Source organism: Bufo bufo, chromosome 9, assembly GCF_905171765.1.
Source record: "Bufo bufo chromosome 9, aBufBuf1.1, whole genome shotgun sequence".
NCBI lineage: Eukaryota > Metazoa > Chordata > Amphibia > Anura > Bufonidae > Bufo > Bufo bufo.
The window spans coordinates 205,775,460-205,796,965 of NC_053397.1; the positions used below are offsets into that span (position 1 = coordinate 205,775,460).

General features: G+C 47.1%; 1 protein-coding gene across 2 annotated transcripts in view; it reads right to left on the reverse strand.

The window, feature by feature from the left end:
* Positions 1–21,506, reverse strand: part of DNAI3 (dynein axonemal intermediate chain 3) — an 88,915-nt gene that overhangs the window by 16,312 nt on the left and 51,097 nt on the right. For both annotated transcript variants that reach the window (XM_040407921.1, XM_040407922.1), the window contains exons 14-15: positions 18,553–18,626; positions 11,093–11,240 (exon numbers count right to left, since the gene is read on the reverse strand). In XM_040407921.1, coding sequence (XP_040263855.1) covers positions 11,093–11,240; positions 18,553–18,626 — 222 coding nt within the window. The remainder of the gene's footprint in view (positions 1–11,092; positions 11,241–18,552; positions 18,627–21,506) is intronic.

Sequence of the window (21,506 nt, forward strand, 5' to 3'; positions counted from 1 at the left end):
TGCACCCTTAACAGTGACCTCCACAGTGTCCACCACTGTAACAGTGACCTCCACAGTGTCCACCACTGTAACAGTGACCTCCACAGCGCCCTGCTCCTTTAATGCTAGGGCTACACGACAACGTGTCGCGCAACATTTTGTCTCAACAATTTTTATAATGATAGGCTATAGTGTTGCCGCTAGCACCAACTAATTGTGGGAGCGGATCCGTCTGCGCATCCACTAGACGGATCCGCTATGAGCGCGGGTGTGAGAGCAGCCTCAAATGTGCCGCTGCGATCGTGTGCCGCATCGCGTGACATTGCGGTCGCGTGCTGTGTCATGTGATCGCCGCATCACTAGTTCTCCGCCCCTTGGAGTCTGAGGCCTCATGTTCTGTTGGTTCCGCTGTCATTCAGATGTTTGGCCGCACCTACTGCACTGCCCCCGGTTCCTCCTCCATATGACTACATGGGCTACTGATTGGTTTTCCTGGTATGGTCAGGGCGTGTCGTATGATGCACCTCTGACACTGCGGTCATGTGCTTGCTCACATGCTCGCTCTGTCATCTCAGTCCTGCCTCCATTAGGTGCTTCTGGTTCTATTGATTGGCTTTTAGGTACTGGGGCTCCAATTCCATTGGTGCTGACGTCATTCAGGTCCTGCAATTTTAATTATCCTCCACACACCTGTGTGGGCACTATATAGGGGAGATGTTTTTATGTGTTTCCGTATCCCCGGAAGAAGCCAGATCTGCAGGCGAAACGGCGTTGGGTCAGGAGTCGGCCGAGAGATCTCTGCACCATCCAGGGTATGTTTATACTTTGTCCTTTTTATTTCAACCTCAATCTCTACAATCGCCTCCTTTGCACTTTGTTTGGGGCATTGCTGCTATGAGGTTTTGAGGTATGCTCTTTCAGCTAGCTTCCTTTTCCCTGTTATTTCGTGCATCGATCTCCCGGCCTCTCCTTGGGTCCTGCTATTCATCTGTGTGTCCCGCCTTGTGCTGCCTGTTTTATTATATATGTATGTATTGTTTATATGTTTATATCTACTTACAATAAAGTTGTTTGGATCTTCATACATATGTAAGTTATTTTCATTCATTTGTTTGGTGATTAGCACCAACTAAAGTAGGACTTCTAGGTCCTGTGGTAGATTCTGGAAGACGAGGGTTTCCTGGCCCGAATCATGGTCTGGACCAATGCTTTCGAAAACCCATGAGCTTTCAGTACGGCGGCTTCATGCCATGCCGTTAAATGTAGCGACCCTAAACTTGGGTGGAAGATTGGCCCCTGCAACAGCAGGTCCTCCCGAAGAGGAAGACGCCAAGGTTCGTTGGCGAGAAGGGCGACTAGGGACGCTTGCCACACCCTGAGTGGCCAATCTGGGGCAACGAGAATGACGGGCAGTCCCTCGGACCTGATCTTCCGGAGAGGACGCGTAATGAGAGGAAGAGGCGGGAACACGTAAGGAAAGGTGAACCGACTCCACGGCATCACCAGCGCATCGCATGCCAGGGCCATGGGTTCCCTGAACCACGCGACAAAGTCCTCGACCTTGTTGTTGAAGAGTGAGGCCATGAGATCGACATCCGGCTGACCCCACCTCTCGCAGATGGCCCAAAAGACCTGCGGATGAAGAGCCCACTGGCCGGGATCGAGACTCTCCCGGCTGAGGAAGTGTGCGATCCAGTTGCCGACGCCGGGTATGTAAACTGCCGACAGTGCTGAAATAAGTTTCTCTGCCCAGCTGAGAATCAGCGCCGTCTCCGCCATGACGGGTGCCGCCCTGGTGATTTATGTACGCCACCGCCCTGGAGTTGTCGGACAACCCCTGAGATGGTCATTCCAATGTCGCAGAGAGAGCAGAGTCGCCCTCAACTCCAGAACATTGATTGAAAGGGAACGCTCCTCGCCTGACCATGCCCCTTGAACAGAGAGATTTTCCAACACTCCCCCCCCCCCCCCCCCAACCCCTGAGGCTTGCGTCCATTGTTAACACCTTCCAACGGAGAGGGAGGAACAAGCGACCCGACTTCAATATTGGAGAGACCATCGACCATCTGAGGGCCCGGCGCACTGGGTCAAGGACACGCACTGGCCGATCCAAGGAGGCTGGGGAGCGATCCCAGCTGGACAGAATGGCTCGCTGAAGCATTCTAATATGGAATTGAGCATAGGGAACTGCTTCGAAGGCAGAGACCATGGAGGAGATGACTGAAAAAAACGGGACAGAGGACTTGAAATCCAGCTTGTAGCCCTCTGCAATGACCTCCCTCACACACGCATCTGAGAGGTGAGCCAGCCAAACATGTCGAAACACATGAAGCCGGCCGCAAACCCGAACGGAGGGCGCCGGGAGCCGCCCGTCATGCAGCGGAGTTCTTAGGCTTAAAGGACTTGTATGACGCCCTCTTGAAGCTGGAAAAACTCTGAAAGGGACGAAAAAAAGGCTTCCGCTTTTTTGATCTATTAGACAACCTGTTCTGTGGTAAATGGGTGCTCTTATCACCTGTAGCGTCCGAAATTATCTCATCCAGACGCTTACCAAAAAAGTCTGCTGCCGGTAAAGGGGAGGGCTGTCAGGGTCCGCTTTGAAGCATTATCTGCCGACCAGCAGGAGAGCCATAGGGTACGGCGAATAGCTACCAACAGGGCTGACGAGCGAGCCATAAACCTGGCCACGTCAAAAGATGCTTCACGAATATATGCACTGGCATGCAAGAGCTGCAGGGCCACATCTGCAAGTTCCCCCAAGGGAACTCCCGAGTCGATACCCGGATGTAAATTACTTGCCCACTCTCCCATAGCCTTGCTCACCCATGTAGAGGCAAACACCGGCTGCAGCGCTGTGCCGACTGCTTCAAAGACAGATTTTGCAAACGCTTCCAGCTTCTTATCTTTGATATCAGAAAAAGAAGCCCCAGCCGCCATTGGCAAGGTAGTATGTTTAGCCAAGCGGGAAACTGGCGGGTCCACTATAGGTGGAGCCGACCATTTCTTAGTCAAATCCTCCGGAAAAGGATAAAGGATGCTCAAGTATTTTGGCAATATGAAATGTCTACCAGGGAAATTCCACTTCTTGGAGAGAGAGGAATACAAATTTTGGTGGCTTGTGCGAATGACGGGACTTCCTAAAGGAAACACCCGCGCTGGCAGGTGACAGAGCTGGATCCTCAACCTGCAACTTCTCAATAACTGCCGTAATTAAATTGTCCACCATGGAGGATAGTTTGGACGACTGACCCTCCGGTGAGACAACATCCTCATCTGATCCTCTCTCCTCAGAACATGCCTGTTCAACTGAGGACACATCGGAGTGAGACTCTCTAGTAGGAGGAGGAGAGGCCGAGGAAAAGGGAGACACAGACACCCTTTTGGGGGAGGATGTTCTGGCCCGTTTTGTGGGATGGCCGCGATGGGCACGTGCCCCGTGATCCCCAGAGTCAGACCGGTCAGAGGACTGCCTTGCCAACAAACGCCCCAATATATCCACAATAGCTTTGTTGGTATTGGAGACATCCTGTACCACCCTAGACAGGGAACACGCCCATTTTGGTTCTTCCGTAGCTTGGGCAGCGGGAAGCAACGGGTCAGGAGCCGAGCCACTTGATGGAGGCACAGCACAGCAGAGGGAGTCTGACTGAGGGGATGGAAATTTTGCACGACACGACGCACAAGCAAAATGACGCCCCAAAGGGACCGCCTGCTTCGGGACCTGGTGTCTGTGCTAAGACATAGTGAAAATCCTGGTGCCGAGGAAGAGGGAAAGGTTAGGCCCTGTAAGAAGGGACAAACTGCACTTAGCCAGCCTGTGTCCCTCCAAGCAGCAAGCCAGTCCGTCAGCGTCCCGCCAGGTGCTTTAAATCCAGGAAGTGGGCGGAGCCTAATCTCCCTATGCTCTGCTGCTGGCGTGGGGGCGAGGCGAACACAAGCCCCACCCCCAAAATGACACTGTCTCTCAGCGTCCGCCCATCATCTCTGGCCCCACCCCCCACCGGAACACACGTCCGCATCCCTGTCCGAACTCAGATGCCGGTGTAAAGTTACATTACCCTACTTCATGAGATTTCCCTACCTCCTAACTTCCGGTCCCACCGCTAATGACGTGAGGAGGCGTTCCTGAGTTTTGACGATCTGCGCATGCGCAAACGGACAGTTTATGGAAAATCTCAGCGGAGTTCAGCTGCACACCGGGACACTGCGCATGCGCCGGAGAGCCTCAGTAGGGAAATATTACGGCCCAGTGCGCAAGCGCGGCTAACTTTAGAAGATCCATCCTATCTCCGCGCCTGCGCAATGTGGGGGTAGGGAGATCTCATGGCCATATTTTCTGTTAAATAAATATTTATTTAACAGAAAATATGGCCATGAGATCTCCCTAGGCAATGTGTGGATAAATTTATAGATAAATAATTATGGATTTCTAAATATATATATATATATTGCCATGAGATCTCCCTACCCCCACACTGCGCAGGCGCGGAGATCGGATGGATCTTCTGGAGTTAGCCGCGCTTGTGCACTGGGCCGTAATACTTCCCTACTGAGGCTCTCCGGCGCATGCGCAGTGTCCCGGTGTGCAGCTGAACTCTGCTGAGATTTTCCCTAAACTGTCGTTTTGCACATGCGCAGATTGGCACAACTCCGGCACGCCTCCCCATGCAATTTCCGGTGCGACCGGAAGTTAGGAGGTAGGGAAATCTCACGAAGTAGGGTAATGTAACGTTACACCGGCCAGGTAAAAATAAGGCGGGGGGGTGGGGGAGCAGTCCCCACAGAAGCCGGAGCCTCAATTAACAATGGCTGCCCCAGAACTGACGTTCCGACCAGGAAGTGGCGCTCAGGAGGAAACTCCGCCCCCTCCTCTCCAAGGTGCGTTCAGGAGGACGCCACCGTGGAAACGGACGCCCCCAGTAGTAGGCCCCAAATGAAGCCGGGGCCTCAATTACCAATGGCCCCGGTGGCCCTGTGAAAGCGGCGATATCCTCAACACAGTGGCGGATCGGCCACACAACAGCAGCAGCCCCCTGAGCTGCCACTTAACATTTAAAGGGCTCTTATTACTGCCTATAGTACAAGGCGACCACATGGGGACGATCACACATTGGGAGGAGAGGGAACTGGAGGGGAGAAATGTGGACAGTCTCCTACTCACCTGTTCGAAGTCTTCTGCCTCCCTGGCTCCAGCCGGATCACCACCTTCGGTGTGCGGCCCCTTGGTGAGGGACGCTACACCGGAAACAGAGGGGACTTTCGCTTGGGGGGCCGTGGTGATGCGATTGCTGGTGGGAAACAGAGGTTTTTACGGGAACCTCTGGTCCTCCTTTTCTTCCGGAGAGCGGGAATGAGCAGGGGGTTTGGGTGACCTCCTGGTCAGGAGTGCAGGCTGTTTAAAAGACTGCCTGAAGCTTCCTGCTAGAAGGAAAAGCTGCTGCTTTGTAGGAGCGTATGACCCCCACAAGATTTCTTTCCAGGTAGCAAGGGATGTGTATACCAAGTTTTGCTGAAAACGATGGTTGCTTTTTTGAGTGATCGCGGAACATACATACATATATACGTCCTTCTTTATATATATATATATATATATATAGATATCTATACGGTGTGAGCTTTGTTTTCCTGATACAAAGCTCAGTAACTCGTGCAAAGAGTTCAATAAAATATGTCTGCCAACAGCCACCACTAGGGGGAACTTATGAAAACCTATAAAATACTATACAGTATATACATGTAACTAAATAATAAGATAGTATTCAGTGAGCTCATAAGCTCCCTCTAGTGGGGGTTACAGACAGTCAGAATGCTATCATTTAACTGCAAGGGGACTAGGAGCTCCGCATAATAAAATGGAGCTCAACTTTTACAAAGTAAAAGGTCTTCTGGAACATAGATACGGATAACCTATCTTCAGAATAGGTCACCAATATCAGATCGGTGAGGGTCCAACACCCCGCATCCCCAATGATCAGCTGTTTTAGGCAGCCGCTGGTGCCAGAAGTGATACACTGGACGGGGCCAATAGTAGAGGGCTCCATCCACTGCGCAGTAACCGTGCCTGTGTGAATGGCAGCTGAAGCGCAGTACGCCGGCGCCGGAAACGACACAGTGGATGGAGCCTTCCGTTTCCAGCACTGGCAGGAACAGTGGGGGTGCCGACTGTTCGACGTGCACCGATCTGATATTGATGACCTATCCTGCGAAGAGGTCAACAACACTGAAGTCTTGGAATACCCCTTTAAGAAATGAATGAGAACAGACGGCTGGACCTTAAACCTATGTGGTGTTAAAGGCAGATATATGTTACAGACGAGGCCCTGTCTATGGCGTCACCGCCTGTGCATCCGAATGTTCTGCCTACAATCACTTACCTGACAAAATCAGGTTTCCTGTCGGGTAATTAAGGAGGAAATACTTTCTTTTTTTTTGGTGCATTCAACATAAATGACAGCAACCAGACAAAGTGGAGAAGTTGCAGGAGCCACTCTAATATGACAAATGACATAAATCCTGGACGGAGATGGCTGGGATTATCCAGGAACACGTCCTTCTTCCAGTCATTTCTGGATCTGCTTTTCTTCTTTATAATCTAATACACATTCCAAGTTGTAGCGTTGGGTACAGTTAAGGGGCCCCAGAGGGTATCTATCTATATATGCGTGTATATGTGTGTGTAGGGGGTGACAACCTCTCTCATCACTTTCATGGCAGCTATGTGTAGTTGTCACAAGCATGTTACCTGCATAGAACGTTAAGACTGTCAAGTCTTTTGGTTTTCTTGGCAGGCGTGTCAGTCTTCACTGTAGTTTTTAGCTTTGATTCAAGAATGCTATTTCTAACTGTGCTGAAGTTCATATATAGTTGCAAGAAAAAGTATGTGAACCCTTTGGAATTATATGGATTTCTGCACAAATTGGTCATAAAATGTGATCTGATCTTCATCTAAGTCACAACAATAGACAATCACAGTCTGCTTAAACTAATAACACACAAAGAATTAAATGTTACCATGTTTTTATTGAACACTTCATGTGAACATTCACAGTGCAGGTGGAAAAAGTATGTGAACCCCTAGACTAATGACATCTCCAAGAGCTAATTGGAGTCAGGTGTCAGCCAACTGGAGTCCAATCAATGAGATGAGATTGGAGGTGTTGGTTACAGCTGCCCTGCCCTATAAAAAACACACACCAGTTCTGGGTTTGCTTTTCACAAGAAGCATTGCCTGATGTGAATGATGCCTCGCACAAAAGAGCTCTCAGAAGACCTACGATTAAGAATTGTTGACTTGCATATAGCTGGAAAGGGTTATAAAAGTATCTGCAAAAGCCTTGCTGTTCATCAGTCCACGGTAAGACAAATTGTCTATAGATGGAGAAAGTTCAGCACTGGTGCTACTCTCCCTAGGAGCGGCCATCCTGTATAGATGACTGCAAGAGCACAGCGCAGACTGCTCAATGAGGTGAAGAAGAATCCTAGAGTGTCAGCTAAAGACTTACAAAAGTCTCTGGCATATGCCAACATCCCTGGTAGCGAATCTACGATACGTAAAACACAAAACAAGAATGGATTTATTGTGAGGATACCACAGAGGAAGCCACTGCTGTCCAAAAACAACATTGCTGCACGTTTACAGTTTGCACAAGAGCACCTGGATGTTCCCCAGCAGTACTGGCAAAATATTCTGTGGACAGATGAAACCAAAGTTGAGTTGTTTGCACAACTATGTGTGGAGAAAAAGAGACACAGCACACCAACATCAAAACCTCATCCCAACTGTGAAGTATGGTGGTGGGGGCATCATGGTTTGGGGCTGCTTTGCTGCGTCAGGGCCTGGATGGATTGCTATCATCGAAGGAAAAATGAATTCCCAAGTTTATCAAGACATTTTGCAGGAGAACTTAAGGCCATCTGTCCACCAGCTGAAGCTCAACAGAAGATGGGTGTTGCAACAGGACAACGACCCAAAGCATAGAAGTAAATCAACAACAGAATGGCTTAAACAGAAGGAAATACACCTTCTGGAGTGGTCCAGCCAGAGTCCTGACCTCAACTCGATTGAGATGCTGTGGCATGACCTCAAGAAAGCGATTCACACCAGACATCCCAAGAATATTGCTGAACTGAAACAGTTCTGTAAAGAGGAATGGTCAAAAACTACTCCTGACCGTTGTGCACGTCTGACCTGCAACTACAGGAAACGTTTGGTTGAAGTTATTGCTGCCAAAGGAGGTTCAACCAGTTATTAAATACAAGGGTTCACATACTTTCCCACCTGCACTGTGAATGTTTACATGGTGTGTTCAATAAAAACATGGTAACATTTAATTCTTTGTGTGTCATTAGTTTAAGCAGACTGTGATTGTCTATTGTTGTGACTTAGATGAAGATCAGATCACATTTTATGACCAATTTGTGCAGAAATCCATATTATTCCAAAGGGTTCACATACTTTTTCTTGCAACTGTACGTGTTGACCCTAAAGCAAGTCTGTGTAGCACGGAGAGGCAGCGAACTGTACAGCACTTGCCGGTCGGCCTCTGACCACCTTAGTGCATATGTAGCCACCTGTACTCAGATGGTGGTCACCTAGACAGGGGCGAACTGGGAACTTAAAGTGGCCCTGGAAAAAAATATAAATAAGTGGCCCCATGTTGTAGGCGGGTCCAAATTGACAGAAGGCGGGGCAACACAATACCAAATGCCATCCCAGCAGAACCAAATACCAAAGTGTGGCACAATATGCTGCCCCGAAAGCTGTCCCTCTGTGGTGGCCATCGATAGCGGCCATTTTCTGTCCTCCTCTAGTTGTCTCTAATGGAGCAGGGGACTGAGATGGAGGTGAGAGGCGCTGCAGCAGTTAAATTTAGGAGGGTATGTGCGGCCGCTGGCCGAGTACGCGAGTACGTTAATTACCGCTGAGAGCTCATTATGTAGCCGGCCAGCGGCAGAAAGGAGGACTTGGACGGCCCCATGACCATCGGCCCACTGGGAAATTCCCCTGTAGGGTCTATGGTCAGTCCACCCCTGGGTAAGTGGTTGAAATCAAATACCCTACAGAATCAGAAGTACATTGTCGCCAACAGTCCTGAATTTTCAGGGACTGTCTATGCAAATTATGGCTGCCCAATGTTAAAACGGGAGGGGCTAATGTTAGCCCCACCCATAAATGGGCAATCCCACATGTTTCAGGGCATTCCCAGGGCAGGATCTACTTTGCATGTATGGAGGAAGGAACTGGAAGAGGAGAAAGACACATAGATTCAGGTACTACAATACAGTGGTAAAGGTGGCCATACACATTACCAGGGTCGGACTGGTCCGCCAGAGTACCAAAGGATGCTCCGGTGGCCCAGACTCCCACAATAATAGACCCCTAATAAAACAGGGCCCTTAAGGTCCTAAATACACAGAGGGTGGGCCCTCAGAATCATTTCCTCTGGTGCACCCAATGCTGCACATTACTGATGATGAAAGCAGCAGATTTTGGCAGAACCAGTCAACCATATACGTTGGGGAAAAGAAGAGTCGGGCATGTTGGATTTCAACCTGTCCGATCTTTGCTCTCATAGGAAATACACCGCTGCCAGGCAGCTTCCTCCCCACTCCTCAAGCAGGACACATGCAAACTCAGCCCAGTGTGCTTGTGCATGGGGCAGAGAGAAGGGATGAGGAGGAAGAGCCGTCGGAGGAACAAGAGTTTGGCCAACAGCTATCTAAAATGTATGGTCAGCCATAGACAAAATGGGACGTCTGGAGTGAGAGGCCGGAACTGACGAATTTGGCCAATCTTCTCCTGCTCAGAAAGTCCCACACCCATTTACACGCACTATCTTCAGCTATCAGGAGGTAATGTTTGATGCCGTACTTTATCCTGGGACTTCTGCCACAGGAGAATATGATAAAGTCGGCTTTGCCTGTGGGTTAAAATAATTTGTTTATAGATCAAATAATCGTTGCGATAAGGAGTTCAAAAGCTGGTCCTCGTATGATCCGAGAGCTCGGCCCATCCAGGAGGCCAAACATTGAAGCCGGTGCCGATAAGATCCCTGTACATCTCAGTATCTTGATGTGTCCTAAAGTCAACCCTTACGCTGCGCAAAGGCCTAGGGCCCATCAGTAAAATTCATTCCGGGGGGCCCACTGTACAGATACAGAAGGTGGGTTCCTGGGTAAAGAAGACACAATGCATCAATAATATTAGACTGGGTCGTTTGTTACCGTAATTAATCTGCCCGATTGTGTTAGGCGGGTTGAGATGCTGCACAGTGCCTGTCTGTAGATGTCGCAGTCAGGGAACTGTGTCATGTGCCACTTGTGTAAGGGTCGGGGGACCAGGGTTTCCACCGGGGGGATTCACCTGCTCCTGTCTGAGCCAGTCCAAGCAGGGAATCTGAATTCTTCATGTCCTCCCATCAACCCAGATTCTCAGCTCATAATGGTATCGATTATTTGATCTATAAACAAATTAAAATGAACCTTATCAAATTCTCCGATGGCAGAAATCCCAGATTTCCACAAAGAACAGCGTCAAACATTACCTCCTGATAGCTGACCGTACTCAGGGCGTGGTGGAGCCTTCTGAGAGGGGGAAGATTAGCCAAACTTGTCAGTACTCTCTTACTAAAAGTCCTTTCAAACACGTGGATATCTGCCCGTAAACCTGTCCACGGGTTGTAGGTGGCACTTCAATGGAGCTGAACTGCAATACCACATACAAGCCATGGGCAGGGGTGGCGCTGTTTTTGGAAGAAAGCTGTCATTTTTTCTTACTCCTGTACAACCCCTTTAAAGGTCTATATAGAAATAAAAGGGGTTGTCCAGCCTTGGGATAGGCCATCACCAGCTGATTGGCGGGGGTCCGGCACCCTACATCTCTGCTGATCAACTTTTCTGTGTAGCTCTGTCGCCAGAAGTCGCCACTGGAACTACACTGCACCGTCAACGTGGTAGAGGACAGCGCTCCTCACTGCAGCGTGGCTCCCACCGAAGTCAATGGAAGAAGCGCTGTCCACTGCCATGTTGATGGTGCATCTGGGAGATTCATACGGTCATGATAATATGACAAACTGTCAGTCAAGTTAGATTTTATATCACGATGCGTCGGCACCTTAAGAAACGGCCTCCAGACAAGATCGAGGTGCTTGAAAGTATCTGGTACCCCGAAAGGAGCCTCCCGCGGGTTCTCTTCCTGTTTCTTGCTCGCGGGTGCCTGCGTATTAAGCTTGTTTGAGCGGATGTCCCAGAACATCACGGAGCTGGAAGTAAGGAGTGAGATTATGTCAGTGGAGGTCACGACAATCCATAGAAAAACCAACAATCATTTCCAGAACATCGGCGTCAGGAAGATTTATCTGGAAAGATCTGCAAACCGCCCGAGAAACGGAATCAGAAGTCGTGCTCAGCGAATTAGTGAAAAACTTGATACGGCTGCGTCGCCAAATTTCACAAAGAAAAATGACTTCGTCATGAAGAGCATTTTTTTGTAAGTAGCGGGCGCAATGGCGGGGAACGGTGATTGAGTGTTCGTCGCTGATCGCGGCATCTCAATAGTGAGGGCTTTCAGGGGTTAATTCGTTAAAAAAAGAAAAAAAAACAACTCACCCTATCCATTTGAGGGTTGAAGAGGCCGCTGCGGCCATCTTGGTTGTATATGCCGTGTGAAATCCTGTATGACGTCATACGTCACTGGACACGAGATTTCACACAGGATCTTCAATCAAGATGGCCACCGAGTATGTTTGGTTTGGTTTTTTTACCACCATTTCAGGCAAAATTGATTCGTTACCACGAAGCACGAGGAAATTCAGCTTTGCGGCGAATCAAATTTTCCCTGAAATTCGGATTGAAGTCCACTTCGGATACTTGGATTCGCTCAACACTAATGAGAAGTAAATGCAACCTCCGAGATATGTAAGACCGAGAGAGGTTATCTATGTACTGAAATTATCTATAGCTATCTATCTATCTATCTATCTATCTATTATCTATCTATCTCATATCTATCCATCCATTCATCTATCTCATATCTCTCTATATCTATCCTCCATCCATTCATCTATCTATCCATCCAATGTAGCAAAAAACTAAGACTGGGCAGCACTGTAATTCAGCTTCTATGTAGAGAGTGCCAGCGGCTGTGAGGACGATCCACCCCCAAAAATATCCAAATAAAGAAAAAAATTCCACGGCAAATCCAAGGCGTAAAATCCAAGTAGAGGCTTTATTTACCAGACAGCGACGTTTTGGTCCACTTGCTGGGGCCTTTCTTGAGAAACATCGCTGTCTGGTGAATAAAGATTCTACTTGGATTTGCCGTGGAATTTTTTTCTTTATTTATCCATCCATCCATCCATCTATGAAGAAAGGCGCGGCAGCACTCAAACGTAGCACATCAAAATGTGGTTTATTCAACCCAGTGTCAGCAACGTTTCAACTGCTTGTTGCATTTTTTTTCAAGCTTGAATAAACCACATTTTGATGTGCCACATCGGAGTGCTGCCGCGCCTTTCTTCATATATCGAACTTGACTTTGGTTGCTGGTTTTTGCCGGACTTGCACCCGCTTGATACAGTGTGCTGTTCTCTCCTTCTCTTTCTTTTTGTATCTATCTATCCATCCATCTCTTATCTCTCATCCATCTATCTATCTAATATCTATCTATCCATTTATCCATCTATCTATCTATCTATCTATCTATCTATCTATCTATCTATCTAGTATCTATCTATCTATCTATCTATTATCTATCTATCTATCTATTATCTATCTATGTATCTATTATCTATCTATCTATCTCTCTATCTATCTATTATCTATCTATCTATCTATTATCTATCTATCTATTATCTATCTATCTATCTATCTATCTATCTATCTATCTATCTATCGTATCTGATACTTATCTATCTATCCTACCCGATACATATCTTCAGTACCTTTCCGTTTCCACACACAGAGTAACTTAAGGTTTAGACGCTTCTTTTTCCATAACTGTAGGGATTTTGCGCCCTGACTCCTCGGATCAGCCTCCTCGCTCTATAAGTCACTTCTGCCTTCAGGGCCAACGATTCATTAAGGATAAAATAAAAGACTTTCTTGAAAGGGAAAGTATTCGGCCGTTTATGTTCTTGCGCAGGATTACGTTTGCTAGTGACAGGTCTAAAGAGACATTCACAGAAAAAGAAGTGAATTTTGCCGTCGCCCTTTTTCGTTTTTCTTTGTGCAGTTGAAAATTCTGCCCCCCAACCAGACACGGTGCGTGGATCTCTTAACATAAAGTACATTCAAATATGGATCCTGGGAACTGACCGACCACGGGGGCAGCTGTGGTGTCCAAAGTCAGCAGTCCAGGTGCCATATTTATCTTATCGTAGATATTACGTGTTTTCCGGGACGTGAATACTGATTGCCTATCCTTAGGATTGACCAGTGTGACCCCCACCAATAAGCACAACGAAGTGGCTGCTGCGAGAAGAAAGGTTTCCGGCACTGTGACACTTTTTCAGTAGAAACTTTCTCTTTATTAATGTAACATAAATCCATGTACAGACAAATCCTTACAACATGCGGTAGTTGACGCGTTTCGGACCAGTGTCCTCTAGAGAGCATCATGGCCCCTTTACTGTTTAGACAGCACATTGCCGTATCTATGGTTGTGGATGTGCCTGGCGATTGCCGAGAAGGAGCGCTTCCCTCCCGACAATCGCCTGCAAAATCTGCAGGTGTAATATAAACTAATATAAGGTGGATTTACACTGCCCAATAACAGGAGCGAGAATCCTGACAATCGGCCCTTCTAAATGTACCAACAATCACCTGATGACCGAGCAAAACGCTGGTTCATCGGGTGATCTTGCCGTTCGTGCAGGAACATCAATCATCATTTCTGGGCAGAGGATCGTGCGATCTAAACAGCGATCTGCTGCCCAGAAACAATGATTCTGTATGGGGACGAGCGATCGCTATAGGGATCCCTCATACTGTAAAGGAGATTACTGCATGTAAACGCACGGTCTCCTTCACTGAGCGAGCAGCCGAAGGGGAGGAACGCTTTCTTCCCGACAATCGGCGGTACATCGCGCAGTCTGAACCCGCCTTAAGAGGAAGTGCCAGACTCAGGCCTCTGTGCTGGCTGGAGAGGAGCTGACTCTTCACTCTGCTGCAAGGTGGGGGTCCTGGGGGGCCCAATAAATAGGGATAGGCAATCAATGCTTGGGTCATGGAAAACTCCTCAGACCTTAAAGGAGTTGTCTCATGAAGATAAACCCTGGACACCATCTTCATGAGACACCATGGGGGAATCCTCTGCTCAGGACCATCCTCAATGAACTATATTGCTGCTGGCAGTGAACGGAACCACTCTTGCTTCTATTCAGAGGCAGAAAACATATTTTCATATTTACTGCTCATAGTTTCAGGACCCAAATCAGTTGGATATCATTGGGACAGATGGTCAGCCACCTTTGAATAGAAATAAGTATGCTTCTATTCACTGAAAGCAAGTCGAAATCTTAAAAAAAAAAAAAGGGCATAGGAATTGTAACAATCTGTATCAAGGATACATGCACTTTGGCAAAATAAAACAAATGAAAACTTTGCAAATAGTCTAGAATAAAAATACCCGTTTTGTGTCTACAGCATCTACGTGTCTCCATGGTTACAGAATACAGACAGATCACATGCAGTCCGATTCTGCGGTTCCTTTGTCCCATCTTCCCAAGGGTCGGTCGGACTGGCCCACCAGTCCAGAGGATCCTGCGGTGGGCCCAGGCTCTGATACCATAGTGGGCCCTAAAGATCCAGGAGAAGAAAAAAAAAACACTTGGCTGCCTTTTTTGAGCCACTCACTTGCCTTTGGGGATTTAAAACATATTACACTTTATAGTTGATATGTGGGGTTAGGCCTCGAGAATGATTTCCTCTGGTGGGCCCAAGGAACCCCAGTCTGACACTGATCTCCCCCTTCTATTTGGTAACCTACAAATGGAAAAGAGGAACACTTGAGTGCAGATCAGACTACATAAGATGTGTTTGTAGTCTGTTACCATGGAAACTAGTTGCCTCTTTTTTCTTTCTTTTCTTAGTGCATTGCAACAACAAAAAGGTTGTACAATATACAAATCCTTTCACAACGAAGACCTTACATGGCTTATTCGTAGGTGGAATTCATGGCTTCTGCCTCTCCATAGTCTCTGTCTGCGAGCTACAGTATGTCTGACTCCAGGAATCTATATAAATCAATCCACGGGAGGGACTTCGGGACTCAAAGCACAAACATGTCATTTGCTTATCTTTCCCAAGATGCCTGAGCGCAGGTTATATCACGTTACATGCAACAAAAGAATGAATTCTGGGGTCGTGTAAATATTCAAAGATTGAATCTCAAAAAGTATTAGGCTCTGTTCACACCAGGGTCATGACTTCCACTTCTAATGGAGCCCAAGACAGGTAGTTTTTTTTTAACCAGACCCCAAATATGAATGGCTCATAGTCACTTATTATGTGATCTGTCAGGTTTCCAGGGTTTCTCACCTGCACAATATCATCAAGATCATATATATGGTATTGTGGACCATGGACATAAGGCCAGGACCGAGTGGTGAAAAAAATAAAAAAATAAATAAAAATGGTGACTTCCATGGAAATTCCACTTTTTTCAATGGGGGAGGGGGGAAATAAAAAGTTGTCGACAACTCGGGGCCATAACAAAAATTGATCACGCAAATTGTCCCCCATAGGGAGATGCTGAGGTCATGTGATGGTAAAGGTAACCTGTGATTTGCAGCGATAGTCACATGACTAAAACGTGCTGTGGAGCCAGAGTCAAAAAGTATTCCACTTAAAATGAGAATATCAGTCGCCAATCTAAGTCCTTGACTTTCTCCTCCTCTATCGGCAGTTTCTTGGCTCTGTTTTTAGGACAGCTGGGTGGCTGACATTACAGCTGCTACAGAGGTTGTCACCTACACTCCTAATCTGGAGCCTCCTCTGTACGGTACTGCTGTATAACCAGGCAGATTTTATTGTTTTGGTACATAGGAAAGTTGGGTGACAAATAGTATGTGCTGTGTGATGGCAGCCATATTGGTTGTCATCCGATTTTCTGTAAGACTGAGAGAGGCTATCTATCTACTGAAATTATCTATATCTCTCATATCTATCTATCTATCTATCTATCTATCTATCTATCTATCTATCTATCTATCTATCTATCTAATATATCTATCTAACTATCTCATATCTACCTCATATCTATCTCATATCTATCTATCTATCTATCTATCTATCTATCATTCTATCTCACATACACTCACCTAAAGAATTATTAGGAACACCATACTAATACGGTGTTGGACCCCCTTTTCCCTTCAGAACTGCCTTAATTCTACGTGGCATTGATTCCACAAGGTGCTGATAGCATTCTTTAGAAATGTTGGCCCATATTGATAGGATAGCATCTTGCAGTTGATGGAGATTTGAGGGATGCACATCCAGGGCACGAAGCTCCCGTTCCACCACATCCCAAAGATGCTCTATTGGGTTGAGATCTGGTGACTGTGGGGGCCATTTTAGTACAGTGAACTCATTGTCATGTTCAAGAAACCAATTTGAAATGATTCGAGCTTTGTGACATGGTGCATTATCCTGCTGGAAGTAGCCATCAGAGGATGGATACTGTTGTGGAAATTTTATTAGGATGTGTATTTAATATATTGTGTATTGTCATCATGTCTCTCAGTGTCAGGGTAAACCATTGGAGTGGATATCTTCCCGTGTATGTCCTGTTACAGCTGCTGGGCGCAGAGGTCTCCGTCGGCGAATGGTCCATGTGCTAAGCACTGGGCTGTGGGCCGGGGGAGACTGATGTGTTCAGCAGAGCAGTGTTTTGTTGGCTGATGTATGGACGCCGGCTAGGGCCCCTGCGCAAGACGCGGATTTATTGGCTTGGCGTGGATGCATTTGTTAAGAGAACAATATAACGAAAGGAACGTGCGTTTGTTGTCTCTAGTGCGCCTGATCAGCCGCTGGAGATAATGACGTTGTCCTGTAAATAAACATGCATGAGGATCATAGTAATTTTATCTGGCATTGATCACTGAGCAAGGCTGGATAAAATTAGCTCCAGTGGTAATGGTAGGTTATAGTATACATGTGTTTGTTAGCTAGCTAGGTTATTCTAAATGATGGTGTCTTATCTTCCTATGTCATCACTTCCTGTATCCTTGTCTTGGGCCAGCCCCTTTTTACACCTTTTGTTAGTAAATAAAGGTGAGCAGACTGAGCAGGGCGGCGAGGCAGATGCTCAGCAGAACTTAACATGAGAACACCTTTGACTGACTGGGGTTGAGATTTTTACCTCTCCTTACACAAAGACATTGGAGAGCAGATTTGGAATATTAATATTTCTACAACAGATAATATTTCCATTTCAATACATGTTCTCATTCTGTTTACGCCAAATTCGGACTCTACCATTTGAATATCTCAACAGAAATGGAGACTCATCAGACCAGGCAACATTTTTCCAGTCTTCAACAGTCCAATTTTGGTGAGCTCGTGCAAATTGTAGCCTCTTTTTCTTATTTGTAGTGGAGATGAGTGGTACCCGGTGGGGTCTTCTGCTGTTGTAGCCCATCCGCCTCAAGGTTGTGCGTGTTGTGGCTTCACAAATGCTTTGCTGCAGACCTCGGTTGTAACGAGTGGTTATTTCAGTCAACGTTGCTCTTCTATCAGCTTGAATCAGTCGGCCCATTCTCCTCTGACCTCTAGCATCCACAAGGTATTTTTGCCCACAGGACGGCCGCATACTGGATGTTTTTCCCTTTTCACACCATTCTTTGTAAACCCTAGAAATGGTTGTGCGTGAAAATCCCAGTAACTGAGCAGATTGTGAAATACTCAGACCGGCCCGTCTGGCACCAACAACCATGCCACGCTCAAAATTGCTTAAATCACCTTTCTTTTCCATTCTGACATTCAGTTTGGAGTTCAGGAGATTGTCTTGACCAGGACCACCCCCCTAAATGCATTGAAGCAACTGCCATGTGATTGGTTGACTAGATAATTGCATTAATCAGAAATAGAACAGGTGTTCCTAATAATTCTTTAGGTGAGTGTATATCTATCTCTCTCATATCAATCAATCAATCTATCTATCCTATCCGATATCTGATACATATCTATCTATCTATCTATCTATCCTATCCGATACATATCTTCAGTACCTTTCCGTTTCCACACACAGAGTAACTTAAGGTTTAGACGCTTCTTTTTCCATAACTGTATGGATTTTGCGCCCTGACTCCTCGGATCAGCCTCCTCGCTCTATAAGTCACTTCTGTCTTCAGGGCCAACGATTCATTAAGGATAAAATAAAAAACTTTCTTGAAAGGGAAAGTATTCGGCCGTTTATGTACGTGCTGTGCAATGGCAGCCATATTGGTTGTCATCCGATTTTCACCCAAATAACTTAAAAGTTTGGCAATGCAACAGAAAAGAAGAACTAACGGACTTTTAGTGCAAAGGAGATCCAGGGCCCCCCCACAAACTGAACATCACCCTACATACCAGTCAGGAGAACACGTGACCAGCTGGACGCAGTAACCACTCTTGTTTTCATAGGGATTTCCAGCCCGAGTTATCTAAAAGGTAAAAAGCAAACAAATATGGTTTTTAACCAAAACTGATTATTTGTATAAAAGGAGCATCTCCCAACCAGGGGTTCTGTGGAACCTGACATCTAAAGGTTGTACTGGTCATGGATCAGGGGTCTAATTCTGGAGTCTAAATTACCCGTCTTGTTTAAAGGGGTTGTCCCCCGAAAAATATTCTATAGTTTTCAAACCAGCTCCTGGATCTGAAAACTTTTGTAATTGCATGTAATTAAAAATTCTGCATGGCCACTGAGTTATTCAATAAAATGTATCTGTATAGCTCCACCTGCTGTTTTTTTTTTCCATTTCTTATTTCTTTGTCCTGCTCACTGAGATGGCCGCACATGCTCAGTTTCCTCCTTCAGCTGCATCCTGAGCTGTGATAGGGAGAGCTGAGACACGCCCTCTGAGCTGTGATAGGGAGAGCTGAGACACGCCCCCTGAGCTGTGGCAGGGAGAGCTGAGACACGCCCCCTGAGCTGTGGCAGGGAGAGCTGAGACACGCCCCCTGAGCTGTGATGAGGAGAGCTGAGACACGCCCCCTGAGCTGTGGCAGGGAGAGCTGAGACACGCCCCCTGAGCTGTGATAGGGAGAGCTGAGACACGCCCCCTGAGCTGCAGCAGAAAAGACACTCCCCTTAAGCTGCCAGCTTGATATAAATCTACTAGAGAAATGGATGCAATAAATGTGGAGATCTCTGGATCCACGTGAGCTACAGGGCTGGTTCTAGCTTTGTGAGAAAGAGGATGTCATGTACTGTATGGAGTCTGGTTTTCATTTTTCACATTAGTCTTGGGATAACCCCTTTAAGGTCTGTCTTAGTGGTCTGATATGTGGGGTACTCTCTCTCCTTACGGAGAGCACCTTAATCGGTGTGAGGAGACTTATAGGCCATACATGCTCCTCTGGAACTCTGGGAAGAAAGGGATGCAAATGAGCTCTTCGCAAGCTCTGCCTCTGATACCACCAGATGTAAGGCAGCTATCCTATAAGTCAATGTTTGACCCTTTAAACAGGCCTTGAGACATGACTCAGATGTTAAATAAGCCGTGCAGAGCAGAGAGTCCTGGCTTAACTGGGTCAGAGGCCTAGGTCAGGATTTAGGGGCTACTATCTCTCCTTGGGAAAAGAGTGCCTTAGGCTACTTTCACACTAGCGGCAGCACGGATACGGCAGGCTGTTCACCCGCTGGAACAGACTGCCGGAGGAGGCTGCCGCTAGTGTGAAAGTAGCCCTTATTGGCATGAGGAGGTTTATAAACCCATACATGCTTCCCTGGAATCCTGGTATGCAAAGGAGTGGTCTGATATGGGGTCTGTCATATTTGTCTGATATGGAGTCTGTATCATTTAGGTTCATTTTTGGTTTAAAGCGGTTTTCCGAGACTTTATAACTGATGACCTACCCTCAGGATAGGTCATCAGTATCTGATCAGTGTAGGTCCGACACCCAGGACCCCTGCCGATCAGCTGTTTGAGAAGGCAGCGGCGCTGGCAGTTTCTCCTACCACAGTGACGACACATTCATTTGCCACGTGGCCTAAGCACAGCTCAGCCCCATAGAAGTGAATAGGGCTGAGCTGCGATACCAAGCACGGGCGCTATATAATGTACAGAGCTGCGCTTGGCGAGCCCAGAGAAGGCCGTGGTGCTCACAGGGGCACCGTTGCCTTCTAAAACAGCTGATCGGAGGGGGTCCCGGGTGTCGGACCCCCACTGATCAGATACTGATGACCTATCAGAGGAAAACCCTTTTAAGATCTGAATTTATTAAGGGGTCTGCTCCGCAGTCTGAACTAATTTAGAGGGTCTGGTCTGAGGTCCGAATTAATTTAGCATTCTGGTCCGGAGTGTGGGTCTGCCCTGCGGTCCGGCCTGAGATTAGTTGAAAAGTTTGTTCACGGTTTTCCAATAAGAGCCAGCAGCCTCGCGATTGCAGCTCCGGAGTATCATACAGGCTGTGTGACTCATGACTAGCGCAGTTATATCAGTACATGCACTGTATAATAAGCTCCTCTGACTGAGGGTCTGTCCTGGGTGCTTCACCCAGTCCACACTGAATTCCACACACATTCTGCAAGTGTCAGTGAGCGGAAGGGCAGCACAGGTGAGGAGAAAGGTGTTATATGTGGAAAGTCTCCAGCGCATGACTGAGGGGTTATTACCGAGGTGTCTGACACTGAGCTCATTCCACAGCCGCTAATCCAACATGTATGTTTTATAGATTATAATAAATCTCCCATAAAACAGACATAATTATACATGTTCCTGGAGATCACTCACCGCAGAGTCAGAGTTATCTCAGGTTACAGCCTTACACACAGGGTCCAAATACTGTAGTAATGTCTATGAACCGGCAACGGGTGACAACACCAGAGGGGCTTACTCCAGCATCGCCTCTAGTGGCATCAGTCTATCTTTATTACATTTTGTAGATTGTGTAGATAATGTACATTACAGGAATTTCTTGCAGCTTGGGGGGGAAGGGGGGGTTCTCAGGAGTCCTTTCTGCTGCAGCTCTCTCCCTATAACAGCTAAGGGGGATTGTCCTTTCCGTTGCATCTCTCTCCCTAAAGCAGCTCAGGAGGTGTGTCCTTTCTGCTGCAGCTCAATCCCCACCCCAGCTGAAGGGCATGGCCCTCTGCTGCAGCGCTCTCCCTATTACAGCTGTGTCCTTTCTGCTGCAACTTTCTCATCATCACAGCTCAGGGACATGTCCCTCTGAGCCAGCTCTCTCCCTTTTACAGCTCAAGGGTCGTGCCCATTACAGCTCAAGGGGTTTGTCCTTTCTGCTGCAACTCTCTCACAATCACAGCTCAGGGACATGTTCCTCTGAGCCAGCTCTCTCCCTATTACAGCTCAGGGGCA